The sequence below is a fragment of the Dasypus novemcinctus genome, chromosome 13 (genome assembly GCF_030445035.2).
Source record: "Dasypus novemcinctus isolate mDasNov1 chromosome 13, mDasNov1.1.hap2, whole genome shotgun sequence".
Classification (NCBI taxonomy): Eukaryota; Metazoa; Chordata; class Mammalia; order Cingulata; family Dasypodidae; genus Dasypus; species Dasypus novemcinctus.
Genome location: NC_080685.1, coordinates 662,712 through 681,890, shown reverse-complemented (window position 1 = coordinate 681,890; position 19,179 = coordinate 662,712). Strand labels below are relative to the sequence as shown.

The window sequence follows — 19,179 nt, the reverse complement described above, 5'->3', positions numbered from 1 at the left end:
GGGAAGCAGACTTGGCCCAGTGGATAAGGTTCCGCCTACCACATGGGAGGTCCACAGTTCAAACCCCGGGCCTCCTCGACCTGCGTGGAACTGGCCCATGCGCAGTGCTGATGCGCGCAAGGAGTGCCCTGCCACGCAGGGGTGTCCCCCACGTAGGGGAGCCCCACACGCAAGGAGTGCGCCCCGTAAGGAGAGCCGTCCAGCGTGAAAGGAAGTGCAGCCTGCCCAGGAATGGCGCCACACACACGGAGAGCTGACACAACAAGATGACACAACAAAAAGACACAGATTCCCGGTGCCGCTGACAGGGATAGAAGCGGTCACAGAAGAACACACAGTGAATGGACACAGAGAGCAGACAACTGGGGGGGTGAAAGGGAGAGAAATAAATAATCTTAAAAAAAAAAGAAAGAAAGATATGCCACAGACTTTGAAAACTGTTTCAAAAAAGGCTTCAAAAGTGTTTTGAGAAGTTGAAGATATAACCAGATAAGTTTGAAGGGGATGATACCCATTTTTTTTATGTAGGTCATTAGTTTCAGCACTTATTCCATTATCTAACATATTACCATCTCCCAACTTTGTACAGTTTGATATATGTATGTATATAATGAAGCCCTTGAATGTCTCTTCAAATAATTCATAAAATCATTGAACACGGAAGTTGAGGATAGAGACCTTTTTTTGATACCCTCTAAAGAATTCTGTACAGCAATATACAGAACTTTAATAATTTTCTTTTAATTCCCTAGTTCCGAGTCTGCCAAGGCATACTCCTATTTTCAGGAAGAGAGCTGATCCCGTGCTTAGCTAAGCTCGTTACCCCCCATTCACCCAGCGAGGAAAGGGTCTTCTTACCCTTGTATTCGTGTGAAGGTTTCTCTTCCTGGTGATCCAGGGGGCTTATCACCCCCGAGCTGAGCTCTCAGAAGGAGACAAGCCAGCAGGTGCCAGGCCTGGCAGCACGTGCGGGGAGCCCGAGCCCTGCCTGCTGCCCTATGGGCAGCGCCCCTCCTCTCCTCTGCTGCGGATCCACAGACTGACACCAACTGTGGGACCTGAAAAGCGGGGACCGAACAGTGATCCTTCTCATGGGGTTGTGAAGGTTCAGTGAGAGCCCATGAAACACTTAGAGTCTGGACGTCAGCTCTAACCACTGTGTTAGCTCTCGTCTTCATCAAGTCAGTGTGTGCTGTTAAGCAAGACTTTTAACTTTCCTAGGCCTGTTTTCTCACCTGTGAAATGACAAGACTGAACTCAGTGATCTCTAACTTTTCTCTTAGCCGAAAGTCTATAATTCTGTGATTGAAACCCACGAAGTAGTTTGTTCCTGCAGGCTACATGTGCTTTCTTTCTTAACCACATTTCCTAGAAGGAGCAATTGTGCTGCCCCAGTACATGATGTTCTACTTTCTCAAGAATCCTCTGAAGGAAGAATGGTTAAATTCAGCTTGACTGGAGAAGGTTCATTGCTAGCATTTGTAGCTGGAGTGGAATGGAGAATGTAATATATTGCCAGTATTGCAGAAAAAGGAAAGGAAACTGGATCAAATTCCATGTGCACTTGCTGGTAGGAAGCAAATACAAAATGGTGGCAGTGATAATGGCAGGCTTTCTGTGTGGGAAGCACTGTCCTGACGTGTTACCTCACTCAGTCCCTGCAGTAACCCCATTAGATAGATATTCTTATGATCCCTGTTTTACAGATAAGGAAACTGAGGCACAGAACGTTTAAGGAGCTTGCTTAAGGTCACACGGCTAGTGGTGATGGAGTGGGATTTGAACATGCGTGATCTAACTGACACCCATGTTCCTAACCATTATGCTGTACTGACCAAACGGTTCTGGGTGCAGTCACTTGAGCTGAAATAACTGGACTGCATTCGGTGAATATGTAGACTTCTTTACCAGTTTTTTATTTTGAAAAATGACAAACCTCTGGAAAGACTGACGAAAGACTAATGCAAGGAACATGCATATAGATTCAACAATTAATGTTTTCTGTATTTGCATTCTCTAGCTTTCCATATAAAAATCTCCTTTTAAAAAAAAAAAGTAAATGGCAGACTCATGATGCTTCTAAATAACAATGATACCATATCACACATAAAAACTAACAGTATAGATAATTTTAATATAACTTTAGTTTATTGTTGATGTCATGTCTCCTATTAAATAATTGAAATTGCATTGCTCCCAGAAATATCAAAATCTAATTTTTTTCTTCTCAGAAATCATATTCCATGCCCATTGGCATTGAATTTCAGCGGAGATACGCAACCATTGTTCTAGAGCTTGAGCAACTGAACAAGGACTTAAACAAAGTTTTGCATAAAGTTCAACAGTACTGCTATGAGGTAGGTAATTTATATAATTTCCATTGAGGGGTTATGCCCTCCACAGTTTTATTTGAGGCTCAATAGTGCTACCTCCACATTTTGGAAAATCCAAACTAAATCAGTATCTTTATAAGGTCTTTTAGTAGAACCATATTTTATATACTTTTTTTTTTTACTCCTTGTAGCATCAGTGTGGAAGACTCCTTTACACAGAGTGACCTGTCAGTTCCGTTGATTGTGTTTTTATTTGTTTGTTTGAATTACAAATGATATAGCTCTTTAAAAATGTTCAGCAAAATTCAGAAAAATAATTACTCGTTATTCCATTACCCCAAAGACCAAATTTCTCCTAGGTCTTTTTTTAACAGAATACTTCGTCACACATAGTGGTTGTGCTCTGCATACAATTTTGTTTCCTCCTCCTTTAAACTCTACATTAAATGGATCACAGTGTTACTTGTGAATTATCATCCACATATGATAATATATGAGGGAGGTTCAACAGTTTCCCTAAACATTTAGCTTCTTACTACAAGGTAAAAAATCATTAAAAGATTGAAATGTGTTTAGATTGCGCCTGCATTTAAATTCTTGAAGAGTAGTAGATTGTTGTATGTTTCCGGTAAAAGCCACACCTATTTGTGATAGGAAATTCTTGAACAGTTGACTTTTTTTTGAGGGACCAGAGATTGAACCAGGACCTTGTATGTGGGAAACCGGCACTCAACCACTGAGCCTCCTTGGCTCCCCAACAGTTGGCTTTTTTTTTTTTAAGATTTATTTTATTTATTTATCCACCCCCCTCGTTGTTTGTGGTCGCTGTTTGCCCCCTGGGTCAGTTTGCTGTGTGCTGTCTGTATCTGCTCGTCTTCTCTTTGGAAGGCACTGGGAGCTTAACCCAGGACAATCACCTGAGCCACCTCCGCTCCCTGGCTTGTTGTTTCTCTCATTGTCTTTCCTCTTTGTGTCTCTTCGTTGCATTATCTTGTTGTATCGGCTTGCTGCGCTTGCCCACCTCCTCCAGGAGGCACCGGGAACTGAACCTGGGACCTCCCATGTGGTAGGTGGGAGCTCAGTTGCTTGAGCCACATCCGCTTCCCAGTGGTTGAGTTTTTGTGCTAATAACTTCTTCAGTCCTGAAGACAGTTCCACCCCTGGTGATTTTATCAATACCCTTGAATTGGCATGAGGCCAGTGACCTGTGGATACCCATACCAAATTCTGAGTACATTTTGCTTTTTCCTCTAGTCTTCTGTCATTATTTATTTTTATTTTCCTGATAGTTGTCAGTCACCTATATAGCAATATTTGTTTTCCCCTTGCACCAGCAACTATCCACGAGACGTACAGGCCAAACAATCCAGAATGTCACATAACACAGCTGATGATACATGTAGAAATGGATTGGTCATAAAACTTTTTGTATAATTTCATTATGTATCCAGGGCCATTTGTGATAGGCTCATTTTCTAATGAACTAAAAATTATTGAATTTTCACAAACCTCTGATGGAAGTACAGTATTGATTGTGAAATAAAAACATATCAGAGGAAATAGTATGACTAAGCAATTCTCCTCCTCAGTATATCCCCAAGATATGTATGTGCTCACCAAACGGCAAGAACGCTGAGCACTGCTGTTACAGCCCAAAACTAAAACTGCCGGATGCCATCCACACAAGTAACTGGGGTAGCTGCGCAGAGGGACACCATCCAGGGTGAGAACGGAGGGCTCAGACGCAGGGAGGAACCTCACAGATAAAACGTAGAACAAAGGAAGTCAGGCGCAGAATACACAGGCACGCTTCTGCGCCCGAGGCTGGCGAGGCGGATCCCTGCGGCCGAGGCCAGGGCGGTGGGCGCCCTCAGGAGGGCCGCGGTGTGGGCAGCGGTCTCCATCTGCGCCTGTAGTCCTCGGGCGTTTGATTTGTGAAAACTCATCAGCCTGCACACTGTATGACTTGTGCACTTCCATCTGTTCATGTTTTAAAACATTTTAAGGGATGAAGTTATTCATTACAGCGTGATTGGTAATTGTAAAACAAGAAAAAATCTTATGTAGATACATAGGAAATTAGCTAAATAAATTATGGTAAATCCACACAATGAAGTACTATGCTGCTATAAGAAAGAACAAGGAAATTCTCTATTCACTGATAGGGAGTGAATTCCAGGGTTTTTTCTTTTGTTTCATTTTTTTAAGATTTATTTTATTTATTTCTCTCCCCTTCCCTCCCCCCCCCCAGTTGTCTGCTGTCTGTGTCCATTTGCTGTGTGTTCTTCTGTGTCCACTTGCATTATCTGGCAGCACTGGGAAACTGTGTCTCTTTGTTGCATCATCTTCTGTCTGTGTGAGCAGTGCCACTCCTGGGTAGGCTGCGCTTATTTCATGCAGGGTGGCTCTCCTTACGAGGCTCATTCCTTATGCATGGGGCACCCCCACACAGGGGTGCCCCTGTGTGGTGCGGCACTCCTTGTGCGCAGCAGTGCTGCGCCTGGGCCAACTCACTACATGGGCCAGGGGGCCCTGGGGATAGAACCGTGGACCTTCCATTTGGTAGACAGACTCTCTATCAGTTGAGCCACATCTGCTTCCCTCCAGGGTATATTTTTAAGTAAAAAATAAAGTACAAAGAAGTATTTTTAGTATGTTGCCTTTGGGGTAAGAAATAAGCAGAAATAAAATATGTATCGTTTGAATTTTTCAAAAAGAAGAAAAGAATCACAGGAAGGATAAATCAGAAACTGGGATAAGAATTAGGGAGTGGGAGGAGTTAGGCTTCTCTGAGTGACACTTCTGAGTGTTTCCCCAACAAATACAGTTAACTCTAAAATGGAGTCCAAGCAAACAAATGAACCTGAGTATATTTCAAAGGACATCAGTACACTTAAGGGGGCAAAAACTAATCCCAGGAACTTGAACACAGGACTTTTGACTATATACCCTCAGGCTAAAGACAAAACAAACTTCAAATATTGAACTCTCAGTAGTAAGCTTTTTCTCATAGTGATATGGCTGAGCATTTCTGAAATTCTTGCTGTATATTCTTAAGCAAATGAGTAAATATATTAAGAGGTGGGTGGGGAAACCAGATGTGGCTCAAGCGATTGGGCTCCTGTCTACACTATGGGAGGTCCAGGGTTCAATTCCTGGGGCCTCCTGGTGAGGGCAGGCTGGCCCTCATGGAAGCTGGCCTGAGCAGAGAGCTGGCACAGCAAGGTGACACAACAGAAGAGACACAATAAGAGACGCAGCAGACCAGGGAGCCGAGGTGGTGCAAGAGATGGAGCTCCTTTCTCCCACCCCGGAAGGTCCCAGGACCGGTTCCCAGAGCCGCCTAATGAGAACACCGGCAGACACAGAAGAACACACAGCAAATGGACAGAGAGCAGACAACGGGGCGGGGGGAGGCGGGATAAATAAATCTTTTTTCTAAAAAAAAGGATACTGAGCCAGGCTCTCACTGTTGGAGGAGGGAGTTAGGAAGAGAGGAAAGCCTGGAATGACCTCTGTGGGGCTGGGTTGGGACAGACAGAATCTGTGAATCTGTGGTTTATTTTGTTTTTATAATATTGATATAAATAAATGTGTGCGTGATTTCTGGAAGAGCCTAGAAGCAATGAACTCCCCCAGCACCCAGATCTGGGTTACTAAGTAGCGTGCTTAAATAGGAGGGAGCAGAGCTTTCTGAGAAAGACCAATCCAGGGCCAGGGCAGAAAAGTCACAGGGTGAGCCGGGAGCACCCTCTTTGTTAAAGGACCCCAAAAATGATGGTGGCGCGGCAGAAGGAGCCGGTTTACCAGGGTTTCCACTGGCCAAAGCTGGGTTAATTAGAGCTTCAGCGTAACTAACTAATGACAGTGAGAGGAAAACCCATTGAACAGTAAGAATCCACGGGTCTACACCAAAATCAATAAGGGCGGGCGGAAGAAGGAAGGAAAGCTCTTCCAGAGCAGGGCACCGACTCATCAGTGTCTGTCGGTGGTGCCGGCTGGAGCCTGGAGGGCTCCCGAGGCACGTCTGCAGCTTCTTGCGTGGTTGGGTGGGGATAGAGGACACAGGCCGCCCAGAGGGGAGCCGGGCCTGAGGCCGCGAGGCTCAGGCGGCTCGTCCCCCCAGCTTGCTCCCGACCAGGGCCTGCAGCCCGCAGATCAGCCCACAGACATGCGGCGGAGGTGCCACGAGGAAGCCCAGGAGATCGTGCGGCACGCCAATTCCTCAGCGGGACAGCCCTGCGTCGAAAATGAAAACCTTACAGACTTAATCTCCAGACTTACAGCTATTTTGTTACAAATTAAGGTAAATTTCAGAGGGAAATATTTTGGCATTAAACTAAACTATGCTAATTTGTTATTAAGAAATAATAATTGATTATATCTGATACTTCATGCCTGTATTTGGACTACAATTAAATTTTGAAATGTTTCTTTCCTTTAGTGTCTAGCAGAAGGAGGAGACCTGAATTCCTTTGAATTCAAATCACTTACAGATTCATTAAATGACATCAAAAATACAATAGATGCTTCTAATATCAGGTAATCCATTAGGTGCATCATACCCATTTTTTTTTTAATTAATCTTTACCTTTTTTTTTTTAATCCCCCCCTCCCTTGTGGCTTGTTTGCTGTCTGCTCTCTGTGTCCATTAGCTGCACGTTCTTCTGTGTCTGCTTGTCTCCCTTTATTGTGTCATCTTGCTGTGTCAGCTCTCCACAGCTTGTGGGCCAGACTGCCTCCACAAGGAGGCCCCAGGACGCAAACCAGGGCCTCCCAATCGACTGAGCCACAGCCACTTCCCCACTCTACCCATTTTTATATTAAATGTATAATTATTTCCTGTGTAAGTTTTAAGAATTAAACATTTTTGTAGAATATTCATATAATATTACCCTTTAAATAAAATTATTATAAAGAACTTTTCAGTTGATAGAATAGACTTTTCAGTCTATTGATAGAATAGAAATTTCACATGGATTTTTTAATATAAAGAAATCAAGAGGCATATTTATCATTTAGGTAATAGTTTAAAGTTCAATCTGTAAGTAAAGCTTCCTTAGGAGAAGTCCGTCCTCACTTTCCACTCCTCTTGTAGCTCCCCTTGACCTCTTCTGAGCAAAGTAGTTACGGCTGTTTCTTCTTTCTTCAGCTGCTTTCAGAATAACGTAGAAATCCATGTTGCACATATCCAGAGCGGTCTGAGCCAGATGGGAAACCTCCACGCCTTCGCAGCCAACAACACGGGCAGGGACTGAGCACATGGGCTGTCCCAGCCGCGTGGGGCCTTGTTTTTGAGAAGTTCTTTCCTTTATGTAGGCTCCCAACACCAATAGACAAGCTGATGGAGAACAGAGAGACAAAAGTCTCCGAGTGAGGCATTTCAATATACTGTGCTGCTTCTTAGACCAGCATATTTATTTTTCTCTTTTATTATTCTGCCGCAGTAGTATTGCTTCTGTTACTTATGTTTATTAGCAAGTATTTTTAAACTGAAAAATGTCTGAACATATTAATATAATTTCACAAAAGAATATGTTGACCATTTTTTTAATATGCACAAATCCAGTACAACGCATGCAGGCAACTGCTACAGTAGAGAACCTGAAGAAGAATGGTCTTTGTGTGCAGACAGTGGCAGTGTGGAAATTCCATCTAGAAATTTACAACTCCAGTTGATTTAATTGATCAGCATTTCAGATTTCAAAAGATAACATCATAACACGTGGGGAATCCTATTTTTAAGGAAGCCACTGGAATACTGATGATAAATATGGACTCTACAAGTAAATGTGATAAATACTTGCAATGCGACATGGTTATGTAGATCATTTTATGATATTAAATATTTTAATTTATCATAATTTATAAAAGAAACCTTTGTTGTTTATCTGTTGAAAGAAAATGAAGGAACAGGAAAGAAACATTACTGCAAAATCCTAAATGTCAGCAAGTAGATTGGACATGTCTTTTCCCATTAATTCAGGGCAAAAAGTGCTATTGTTAGATTTATTAAAAAAAAAAAAAAAGACTGATACACTATTTTCATATTTTGTTTATTTGCACAACTTTTAAGCCAGATTACTGGTTAAAACCTGACAGTACACAACTTATAAAGTAAAAAGGATTTTTATAAGGAAAACGAACATAATAACCAGTGCTGTGAAATGCAGAGGAAAGGTTTGTTTTTATTTTTGTTTTGTTTTGTTTCTTAAGGAAATCCTGCCTAGAATGTTAATCTTGTAAAAAATGTGTATTTGGAATTTTCTTTGTTTTAATATAGAATATTATAAAGTATAATAAATTGTTTTCAGATTTGGAGTTTAAGAAATAGCTGTAGAGGTGGTTTTAATTCTTTTAGATGTCTCATAAAATGAGACTTTTTATATGTTAATGTATAATAAAATTTAAGCAAGATTATTTTCCATTTGAAATTTTGTATAGTTTCAAAATGCTTCCATATTCTTTGTTGTTACTGTGCCACTGCAAACTTTAGTGCAGAGTTTATATTTAGCTAAACTGCTGTTAATTAAGAAATGTATAAATCTTTTATTCTTAATGATATTTGTAATTCTAAATAAATTGATCTATGAAAATTGTCTAAATTCTTGTTTAATTAATGTAACTAGTTGGTAAGCATTCCTCCTATAAAAACATTTTGAAGAGTTGTAATTTCCACTAAAATACATTTTCAGTTTAAAGTATGAGACCATCCAGTATTATTTAAGAGAGGGTTTTTTTTTACCACTGTGGAAACACTAAGCAAGTAAGTTACTTGGCTTAGTATAGAGCCAGTGAATGATTGGTTGTAATATGTTCCATCTAGAATTCTTAAAAATTTTCTTCTACATTTCTGAAGGCTCACTTGTCACACTTGACTAGTACCTCGTTTTGTACTTAGGCAAATGTTGTTCGTGTCTTTCACTGCCGTCCTGTGTTGGCAGTAGGAACTGTGCCTAAGAATGTATTAAATTTTATATCTGTCTAGGGAGGAGGAGATCTGTATAATCCCAAAACGCTGTTTAATTGGGTCAGCTGAGCATTGACTTGAACGACGCTCGCCCTGCTTACCAGTTTTGAAGCCACTAAAGAGCTCTGTCAAAGTCAGGTTAGGGAAGCGACGTGGCTCAGCCGATAGGGCGTGTCTACCACATGGGAGGTCCAGGGTTCAAATCCCGGGCCTCCTGGCCCTGGTGAGCTGGCCCATGCGCAGTCCTGATGCGCGCAAGGAGTGCCGTGCCACACAGGGGTGCCCCCTGCATAGGGGAGCCCCATGCACAAGGAGTGCGCCCCATAAGGAGAGCTGCCCAGCGCGCGAAAAAAGCACAGCCTGCCCAGGAGTGCCGCCGCACACAGGGAGAGCTGACGCAACAAGATGACGCAACAAAAAAATGCAGTTTCCTGGTGCCACCAAGGGTACAAGCAGACACAGAAGAACATAGCGAGTGGACACAGAGAGCAGACAACTGGGAGGGGGAAGGGGAGAGAAATAAATAATCTTTAAAAAAAAGTCCAATTGATAAAGAAAAAAAAGAATTAAGGAAAATAAAAAAGATTGAGCATACAACCAAGCCTGCCTTTTCTACTTACATAGATTTTGTTCTGAATTACTTTGTTAGTTCCCCAAATCAAATTTACTTGCTGTCAACTACAAAAACAGTGACCTATGAACAGGTTTCTGGACGCCCGCCTCTCCACCTCCTTCCCACCGTTGTGCTCGGCCCGGCCCCAGCAGCCCCCGTGGTGTCTGCACGCAGCCACGCAGCCCTCCTCGCACGCATCTTCTGCCCCGCAGAGCGCCCTGGAGACATGAACCCAGGCCTGTGGTTCCAGCTGCCTCTTCACCCTGCCTCCTGCGCAGGCGTGTGCAGGGCAGGGCTGCAGCACCCTCTGCCCTCCCCTAGGCGACCTTCGCCACCTCCGCTCTCGCCTTCGCGCCGTCACAGAGGGGGACTGTTTCTGGTTTGCTGATCGTAGGCACCAAATAAGTTCTGTGGAACAGGAGTTCTCAGCGCTGTGCGTGCTAAGCCACACTGTGTCACTAGAAGAGGGGAGTTGCCTTCCACAGTGATTGCTGTGAACGGTGAGACAATCTTCACTTGAATGTAAAAACTCCAATTTGGGAGTTGCTTTTAAACCTGTCGTTATCCCTTCCCGAAAGACCAGGCCAGTGTGTGGGCATGGCACGGTGGTGACCAAGGGAGTGGCCGAGCCAGGCCCAGGTTTGAATCTTGCCGTGCCACCTCCAGCTCTGTGACTGTGGACCAGCTGCCTCCTTAGATGAGGACGTTTCCTCGTCTTACTACATCCTACATCTTCATCAAGTCCCTACTCGCGTGGTAGTTGTAAGGATTAAATATACAATGCCTGTAACACACTTAGCAGCCAGAGCCTCTTAGAATTTGAGAGTTCAGGCTATTTGTTTTAGAGGATCCCACAATTTAAAAAATCAAAACTGTGACAATAGGACTCAAATATTTGCATAGTTTTAAATTGTTCCTTTGGGAAAATAGAACCTAGAATGTCTCTGCATAAGACACTCCATAAGCTAGCTATTATTCCTGGCGGCCGACAAGCTTAACGCCTGAGGCCGGCTTCTCCGGGTGTTGCGAATCTGCCTGCCTCCTTTCCCTTAGCCTGTCACGAGTCTAAAGACAAAGCTCTGTGTGGTCGTGAGAGCTCCTGGCCACCCCCGTCAGCCCTGAGCGCAATCTTTGGCACACAGTGAGCACTTAAAATAATAATAGTAGCTAATATTTATCTTTCATTTTTGCTTTCAGATAATTTTCAAAGGGCTCATAAGTCCAGTTTGCTGCTAAAGCCTTAACTATATCTCCAGGTTGCTTTTAATAGTGGGCTTGCTTCTCTGAAAACTGCAGACCACCTCTGTGAAAATTCAGGCACCTGGGACGGCCTGTGTCTAAGACACTGAGGACAGGTCAGACGCTCGCGCCCTCCTCAGCCTGTCCCTGTCCCTGGCCGCGGCCTCCCGAGCCCCTCAGCCGCAGTGTCCCCTCGCCACCTGGGGCTACATCGTCTGCAGCTCACTTTTGGTCCTCAGGAGTTTGAAAACCCTCAGACTACCATCACAATATTTTAATTTATCTTAAACCTAGAAACAGTAGACATACATTAAGAATTGCTAAATTGGGGAAGAGAAGTCTCTCAAAACCGAAAAGCTCATAAATATGCTACTAAACTTTGAACAACCAAAGTTATGCTTTTACCAAGGGAAATTTCTCGCCCCAGTGGCCTGCTGGCTGTAAACCACATTTGTAGAAACTCCTTTGAAACTCTTTGAAATGTTTATGGAAAACTTTTAATGCACAAGTTGCACAGAAATACATTAACAAGTGCTAAGGGTAATGCTGGCGTGACTGAAGTGACAGGTAAAAAATCAGGATTAGCTTCAGGAGGGGGCGTCTTGAGTGATTTGAGAGAGATAAAGGTCATAGTTTTGTTCCAAAACTGAAAGGAGTGGTTTTTGAGACAGAGGCATAGGCTGTGGGTGGGTTTCCAGAAGCAGCTTTGTTATCATCTTGTATTCTAAAGACGGTATCAGTTGACTCTCTGGGAGGGTAACCAAAGAGTTTTACAGTTTGGTAGCAAATGTAAGCTACTACAGTTCTAACGAGTAATTGAAAAACAGTTGAGGAGCGAGAGGCAAGGAATGCTCTTGGAATAATCCGAATGCAGAGTCTTTACAGGTAGGACTGAGTATAAAGATGAGAGGCCAATTTTTAAAAAGTAATCTTGGTGATAGGATAAGGGTTGAAAGAGGTGGATTAAGGTGAGTTCCAGGTGATGAGCCTTAGAAGAACAGGGACTGAAGAGGGCAACTGGCCAGCACAAGGGGAAATTGACAAGCTGAGGGGTTTCCCTGAAGAAGAGGCGTTCTAAACACGTGGTCCAAAAGTAAGAATAGGACCGACAGGAAGGAGCAGGATGTGGCCAGGGTGAATGTATTTGGAGACACGAAGGTAAAAATGAGGGGTGGGGGTGCTGCAGAGAAAGAAGAGACCATGGCAAAGTTGACAGGTCAGAGGGGGACCTCAAAGGTGAGAGGTGACAGTCGAGATCACCTCAAGCCGCACGTGCAAGTGTCCTTGGCGCCGCGTCGGAGTGGACAGGATCCTGCCTGTGTCCCTGGCTGGCCGTGGCTCTTCTGAGGCTGGCTGGGGTCGATCTTCACGAGGTGCCGAAGGCGGAGAAGATGTGCCCCTCCCAGGGGTCCAGCCCTGAGCCAACGTCTTCCGAGAGGGAGGAGCAGGTTTCGAAGCCCTGTCCTGGGCAGCTGGGGCCGGAGGGGCCCCCTGCACTCCTGCGAGGACCGCGCAGACAGTTGACAGCCACCTCCAGGGGCGGCGCGGGCTTGAGGCATCTGGCTTCAGCGCCAGGAGCAGCGCGGTGGAGAAGCTCCGGCCCGGCTGAGGGCTGCGGGGGCTGCCCGCTCTGGCGCCGAGACTTGGCTCGCCTGTTCTGGAACCACACCTGGAAGGGAAGCGCTGCTGGTGGCTCCAGGGTAGCCTTCCCCGGCTCCCCGAGCAGGACTCGGGGTCTGCGGAAAGCCCTGGGGGGTGGTGAGACCCACGGCCGGGCCCACCGTGCCCACGCGCAAGCCCGCGCGCCCCGCTCCACGCATGGGTTATAGGGACCTGTGGATGGAAAACGGAGCCACCCAAGCAGAAGCACTCGGAGCTCAGGAATAACATGATTTAGAAAACTGTTTTTTCAGTCTACTCCCTTGTCAAATTAATCAAGGACCTATTTTTGCTCAACGGCCTTCACTCCTGTGAATGCATGTTTCTGCTCAGCGTTTCCCGGCAAGCACTGACCAGTCCTGCTCAGGAAACAGTGTCAGACACTGCTGGCACTGCGAGGTGGACTGTCAGCAGGAATGCCCGAAAACAAGCCCGCTCTCGGCACGTGGAAGTGAGAGCCCCTGAGCAAAAGCGCTGGGCAAGGCGCCCGCCTCTCTCCTCCAGACCCCGGCTTCTGGCCCAGCTGTTTCAGGCAGTGCCGGCCCTCGCCCTGATTCTGTCTGGAGTCTCGAGCCAAAAGAGGTTCAATCGGCACAAAGAGGCGAGCCTTCCGAGCCCCCGCTTCTACGCCCACTTGAAGCCAAAGCCCAGACCTGCCGAGGAGGGGCCCGGGACCCCCGCCCCCTCCCAGAACCACGGCCCGGGGGAGCCCCGCCAGCTGCCCCCGGGACCCCCGCACCCTCGGACCCCCGCGCCCCTGGGACCCCGCGCCCCCCGGGCCCTCGTAACCCCGGGACCCCCACCCCCCGGACCCCCGCGCCCCCCTCGGACCCCCGCGCCCTCGGACCCCCGCATCCCCCGGGACCCCGCGCCCCCCGGGACCCAAGCGCCCCCTGGACCCCGCGCCCCCTGGACCCCCGCGGCCCCTCGGTCCCCCACGCCCCCGGGACCCCCGGGTCGCTCACCTGGATCCTGGCCTCGGGCAGCAGCGTGAGCGCGGCCAGGCGCTCGCGCAGGTGGACGTCGGGGTAGCGCGTGGCGCGGAAGGCGAGCTCCAGCTGCCGCCGCTGCTCCGCGCTGAAGGCCGTGCGCCTGCGGCGCTGCGGGGCCGACGGGGCGGCCGGGCGCGGTCCGGGACCCCCCGCGCCCCCGGAGGAGGCCGGCTAGGCCCGGGGCGCCGCGCTCGGGCTCGGGGCGCGCGGGGGGCGCGGGGAGCGCGGCGGCGGCGGGGCGGCGGCGGGGGGCGCGGGCCGGAGCGCGGGGAGCGGGGCGCGCCCCCCGCCCTGGAGCCGGCAGGACTGCGCCGCGGCCATCGCGCCGGACCCCGCTGCGCCCCGAGGCCCCGCGCGGGGTTATAGAGGCCGGGCCGGGGAGGGGGCGGCGGGCCGGGGGCGCGGGCGATCAAAGGGGCGGGCGCGGGGGGCCGTGACTTCGGGGTGCGAGCCCCCCCCCGGCCCCGCCAGACGCCGGCCGGGAATAATCGCTTCCGCCGGCCGAGGCGAGGGGCAGCCCCGACAGCGCGGCCCCCAATCAACATCCCCAGGAGGCCGCGAGCGCGGGGCGCGCGGCGCAGCGGGGAGACCCCCCGGGCAGACCCCAGGCCGAGGGCAGACCCCCCCCAGGGCACCCCGCGCCCGGCGGGCCCGGGGCTCCCCTTTCTCGGCCCGGCCTTGGCTTTGCCGCGCCCCCTCCTGCCCTCATCAAAGGAGCTTTTGCAGCCCCCCTGCCAGACGCTAGACCCCCGCCCCGGCTGGTCACGCTGCCGGCCCTGCCTCCGCAAGCCCCCCCCCCATCCTGGCTCGGGAGGGGAGATGGAGGGACCCCCGAGGGCAGCAAACCCCCCTGTGAAAGGGGCGGGGGCAGGGCGGGCTGGAGCGGCCCCTGCCTGGAGCAGCCAAGGGCTCGGCCTCCTGGAGACCCCGGCCCCGCGGGAGGCGAGGCCCGCCTCGAGGCAGCCCCCCTCCCGCTCGCCCTGCGTAGTGCAGCCCCCAGGGTGCTGGGCTCCTGCTGGGTAAACGCAGCTGCGCCGGGAGAGCCCTGGACTTCGAGGCCGTAGCGCAGGCCTTAGGAGGGAGGCCCGAGGGCCGCCTTCTTTTTCACTCTTTTTTATTATTTTCTTCTGACCCCCCTCCTTGCTCCCAGCGCCTGAGCCCCCCACCTCAGGGGCCCCGGGAGGCCCCTGGGCCCAGCCCGCCTGGTTCTACAGCGTGAACAGCGGCCGGTGGGGTCGGCTGGATGTTGTCCTCCCTGGTGGACATGCCAGAGGCAAAGCCCCGGCTTGAGGCCGCTGCAAAGAGCCCTGCGTGGCTGGGAACGGCCAGCGTGGGGGTCGCAGCTCCAGGCCTGCCCTCCCCACCCGCTCCCCGCTCCCCCTCCTCTCCTATTGTCCCTTTGCCCCAGAATGTGGGGGACGCCAGGGCAGACCCTCTGTTTTTCTATGCTCATTCCTTGCTTTAGTAACTCAAAAAGCACGGAGCTCGCTGTGCGTGACGTCTGCCCGTGACGTCTGCCGCCGGCGCTGATCCTAGACCGGGTCTTAGAGGCCCAGGTGACGCCAAGCCCCTGCCCCAGGCTGGCCGGGCCGCCCTGCCCTGGAGAGGGGGCTTGTGCTGGCCAGGCGAATCTCACACCAGGCCTAAGACAGGAGAGAAAGTCCAGAAAACAAACAGCCCCAAGCCGTGGCTTCCGGCATAACTGGTCCCCACAAGTCCGTTTTCCTTGGCCTTCCCTGGAGCAGGCAGGCCTGGGGACTCCAGCCTGTCCTGTAGAAACGTCCCCGCGTGCTCCTCGCGCCCTGCTGCCCGCTGGCGAAGGGGCAGCTTTGGAGGAGGCCAGGCAGGGTGACCCTCAGCAAGTGGGAGCCCCTCGAGGTGTGGGAAGCAACCGGAACCTGCCAGGCCGCCCCTCAGGGAGGAGTCTCACCGCTGGGGGTTGTGGTACGGTGCGATGACCTTCTGTGTTGACTGCGATTTCAGCCTCTCGGTTCTCTCCTCCTTCTGTTCTAGAATGAGTCTGTGTGTGTGTGTGTGTGGTGCCACTGCTCAGCCCTGAGCTGCATCGGCCTCCCCGAGTTGATTTTTCATTTGTTTGTTTGCTGTTTGTTTTGTTTTTAGGAGGTTCTGGGGCTAGAACCTGGGAAGCAGGCGCTCAACCACGTGAGCTACATCTGCTCCCTAAAATGAATTTTTAATGGCATGTGCTTGCATGTCCCTAAAAAATAACTTCTGTGAGGATACAGTGGAAACCCAGGTTGGAACTGGGACTTTAGGGTTATAGAGGGAGGCTTTTATTTTTCGTTTTACCTTTCGGTGCTGCTTCGTTGTTATTCTGTGCATCACGCTCGTGTATTATGGCTATAAGCACATTTTTAACTGGTTTGGTGAGTGAATGCAGTGTAGTGTCCTGGAAAGGAAACACTGAATAAAGTCTGCAGTTTAGCCAAAGGAAAAAAAAATTTTAATTTGAAGCAGGGGATCCAATGTAATACGTCTGGGAAGAGATTTCCCAGTTTTCAGGGATTTTCATCAACTAGGGTTGGGCAGATGCAAAACCGCACAAAGCACCCCTACCAGAGCCCAACTTTGTACACTCACAGTGAAGCTGAAATTATTTTCTGCTTTTCTTTTGTTTGACGGACTCTTCTAAAATGATAAGTGCTTTCACTAAATCCAAGTTCTAGACTCCTTACCTGGCTACGCTGCTGCAAGCGCGTGATGGACATTCGCTAATTCTCTATCTGCTTCCTGGGTTAGAAAACGGAAAGAGCCCTACCTTTGTCAATTTCCTACCAAAAGAAATTATTATTGCAAGTTATGTTCCCAAGATAGATCATCTGTGCAATTAACTATGTTTGAGCTACGATATTTACATTTGAAATAAGCTCCAGAAAGTCCTTTCTGTCAAGGAGGCAGGTTGGCCTATAGGTTTCACAGTAGTAAGTCCAAGCCGGCGGCTAGAGGGGGCAGTCGCCGCCGCCCTGGGCTCAGGCCCACGACTTGGGGAACCTTGGCCTGTCAGGGCCACTTCCCCGCAGGGTGAGCCCCAAATCCACGGCCGCATCCGGCCGCTGCCCCTGGGGAGGGGCTGCCCCGGGCGTCCCAGGCGCTAAGTGCTCTCTTCCCGGTGGCCCTTTGTTCTCCAGGGCAGGCCCTCCTGCTGCCCTGCCCGGCCGGGTGTTTATTAGGGAGGAGAGGAGAGCGGGAGCAGCTGGGGGAGTCGCGGCCACTTCCCCCCGGCCCGCGGCCGCCCTTTGATCCCGGCCTCCCGGATTTGAATCCTCTGGCCGCCCAAGCCCAGGCCGCGTCTGAAGTTTATTTCAGAACCGGCCGTGGCCAGAGCTTGAGACGACCCCCGAAGAGGTGCAATGTGCAAGTGCTGAGGTGGCAAGAAGCTTTGCTCTTGTTCGGCAAACGCTGTGTAAATTCAAATGACAAACACGAAATAGGTTTGGACCCCACAAATCGAGGTTTGTTAACATTAGGATTCCTTTACTTCTAACTATTTCTACCCAAAGCCTCTAAGTAGAAAAGTCTTTTCTCTGTGAGTCTTGAACGACTCCGGCTCACATAGCTAGCCGTGAAGCTAAAGGATCTCTGCAACCTCAGCAAAATGAAACCGAAAAACGGTAACATTTCCAAATGTGTGTCTACACACTTGGAATGAAATGGAAAACACAAACTAGCAGAGTATGTGATCCCAAACCTGTCAGTTTTCTGAAAGTTCTTGCTATAATCTGACTACTGAGCAGTTGAAGTCCGGCTAGAGCAAATGAGGCGCTGAAGGTTTCATCTCACCTCGTTTTACTTGCTTTAGACTTAAATAGCCACTCGTGTAACCAGCCGCCCCTGGGGCACTCTTCTTTGATCGTCCTGTTCGGTGTGGGTGCCAGAGGGATCTAGCTCAAGCTAAGCCGTGCGCTAGGCTGGGACCCGACCCGCTTGCTCTGATTTTGTTTAAACAGAGCGCGGGGACATCTCAGTGCTAGCCGGGCAGGGGCATGGGACACTGGAGGATTCGTAAGCGGTGCTTCTTCTGAAGCGTTTCTTTAGCTCTCTCGTTTGACCTAAATGTCTGAGGTTTTGACCCCTGTTCTCTCTTCTAACCACGTCACAAAACCGACCTTGGCAGGGCTGGAACTCCCTGTGACACCGAGGGCCGTGCGTGAGGTCACACTGGGCAAGGGCAAGCAAGGAGAAGTGTGGGGAGAACACATCCCTTGCTACTGTCTGTCTTTTCTGACCCCACATAACTTGTTAAAGTGTTACCAGCGCCCAGCGCAGCCTGAGATCACCCTGCAGGGTGCGTCCCTCTGGCATGGGTGCATGTGTCCACAGCTTGACTCTTCCTGGATCGCCGGTCGTAGCGGGGGGACTTCTGGGGGTGCACCGCCACCCATCACCCAGCCCCGGTTCTCCGTGGGTATGGGACATAGGGAGACCCTTTCAAAGATTTTAATCCATTTCCGTGTGCAGTAGGAAGGGGGCGTGGTAAACGAACAGCTCCACCCTCCCAGGCATTCACTGTTCTAGAACCCTGACCTTTTAGTGCTCATTCGGATGGAAGAGGACGCGACACTGGCCTCCTCTTCCGAGTCAGCGCCCGTGCCCTGCCCGCCAGCGCCACCCGGCCGCCAGCTGCCCGCAGGGAGGTCAACCTCTCGGAGACCCTTGGACCCAGGCTCAGCTCACTCCATACATCGCCCCACATGTGCTGCTGCCTTGGTGTACTGCCTGTACAAACAGTCCAAAGAGGGCCCTGTCTTAAGTGGTTGCTTTTAATCTGGCTGCTCAGGGACTGTTTAAACTCATCAGCGCCCAGATGTTGGTCTTTATGCACCATTTCCCCCGACAGGGAGAAACCGCTCTTGTGAGAAGTGGTTCTAGCCCTGGGACAGCAAACAGATAAGCCCAGAATATTTGGTCGTGTCTGAACGCGTGGAAGCTGCGCAGCCTTCCGAGGCAGTGGACCCTCCAGCAGGCGTTTGAAGAGGTCCATGCTGGTCAAGGGGCGATTTGAGCGTCAGGAGGAATAACCACGGCTATGGCTAGAACACATCAAGTACGTTCAATTCCATTATCTACGATGATCGTGAAAAAACCGAGAACCTCATGGGTTCCTCTCGCAGGGCTCCAGGGAACAAACCCGGTAAACACACCGAAAGCAGCAGGCATTTATCCTCCTTTTTTGGGCTGCACCAAGGTAAACAAACAGCAGATGGTGGAAAATTTCCCCTCACAGTAGCATTCTGGTGCTACATGGAGAAGGAATGGGAGAGTTGGGGTGTCCCCGTCTTGCCACCCACAGTGAAATAAGGGACCTGCCCGATGACCAGCAGCTACTAACATCTGCCTCTGGTGGAAACACAC

At 49.8% G+C, this 19,179-nt stretch overlaps 2 protein-coding genes across 2 annotated transcripts in view; one reads left to right on the top strand and one right to left on the bottom strand.

Moving 5' to 3' along the window:
- Nucleotides 1-8,938, top strand: part of LIN9 (lin-9 DREAM MuvB core complex component) — a 99,212-nt gene extending 90,274 nt beyond the window's left edge. The window contains exons 12-15 of the mRNA XM_004472486.4: nt 2,232-2,357; nt 6,460-6,639; nt 6,778-6,875; nt 7,486-8,938. Coding sequence (XP_004472543.1) covers nt 2,232-2,357; nt 6,460-6,639; nt 6,778-6,875; nt 7,486-7,591 — 510 coding nt within the window. The 3' untranslated portion in view covers nt 7,592-8,938. The remainder of the gene's footprint in view (nt 1-2,231; nt 2,358-6,459; nt 6,640-6,777; nt 6,876-7,485) is intronic.
- A 3,583-nt stretch (nt 8,939-12,521) lies between these two features.
- Nucleotides 12,522-16,535, bottom strand: MIXL1 (Mix paired-like homeobox). Its single transcript, XM_058275357.1, has 3 exons — nt 16,503-16,535; nt 13,780-13,977; nt 12,522-12,824 (listed from the first exon to the last, which is right to left on the bottom strand). The coding sequence occupies exons 1-3, from the start codon at nt 16,533-16,535 to the stop codon at nt 12,522-12,524; spliced, it is 534 nt and encodes a 177-aa protein (XP_058131340.1).
- Nucleotides 16,536-19,179: the final 2,644 nt, after the last annotated feature.

Coding starts and splice junctions, on each gene's coding strand:
- MIXL1 (XM_058275357.1), bottom strand. CDS start 16,535: ATGTCCATCACGCGCTTGCAGCAGCGTAGCCAG. Junction 13,978..16,502: donor GCTTGCAGCAGCGTAGCCAG/GTAAGGAGTCTA, acceptor CCCCGGGCCTAG/CCGGCCTCCTCCGGGGGCGC. Junction 12,825..13,779: donor TGCCCGAGGCCAGGATCCAG/GTGAGCGACCCG, acceptor CTTCCCTTCCAG/GTGTGGTTCCAGAACAGGCG.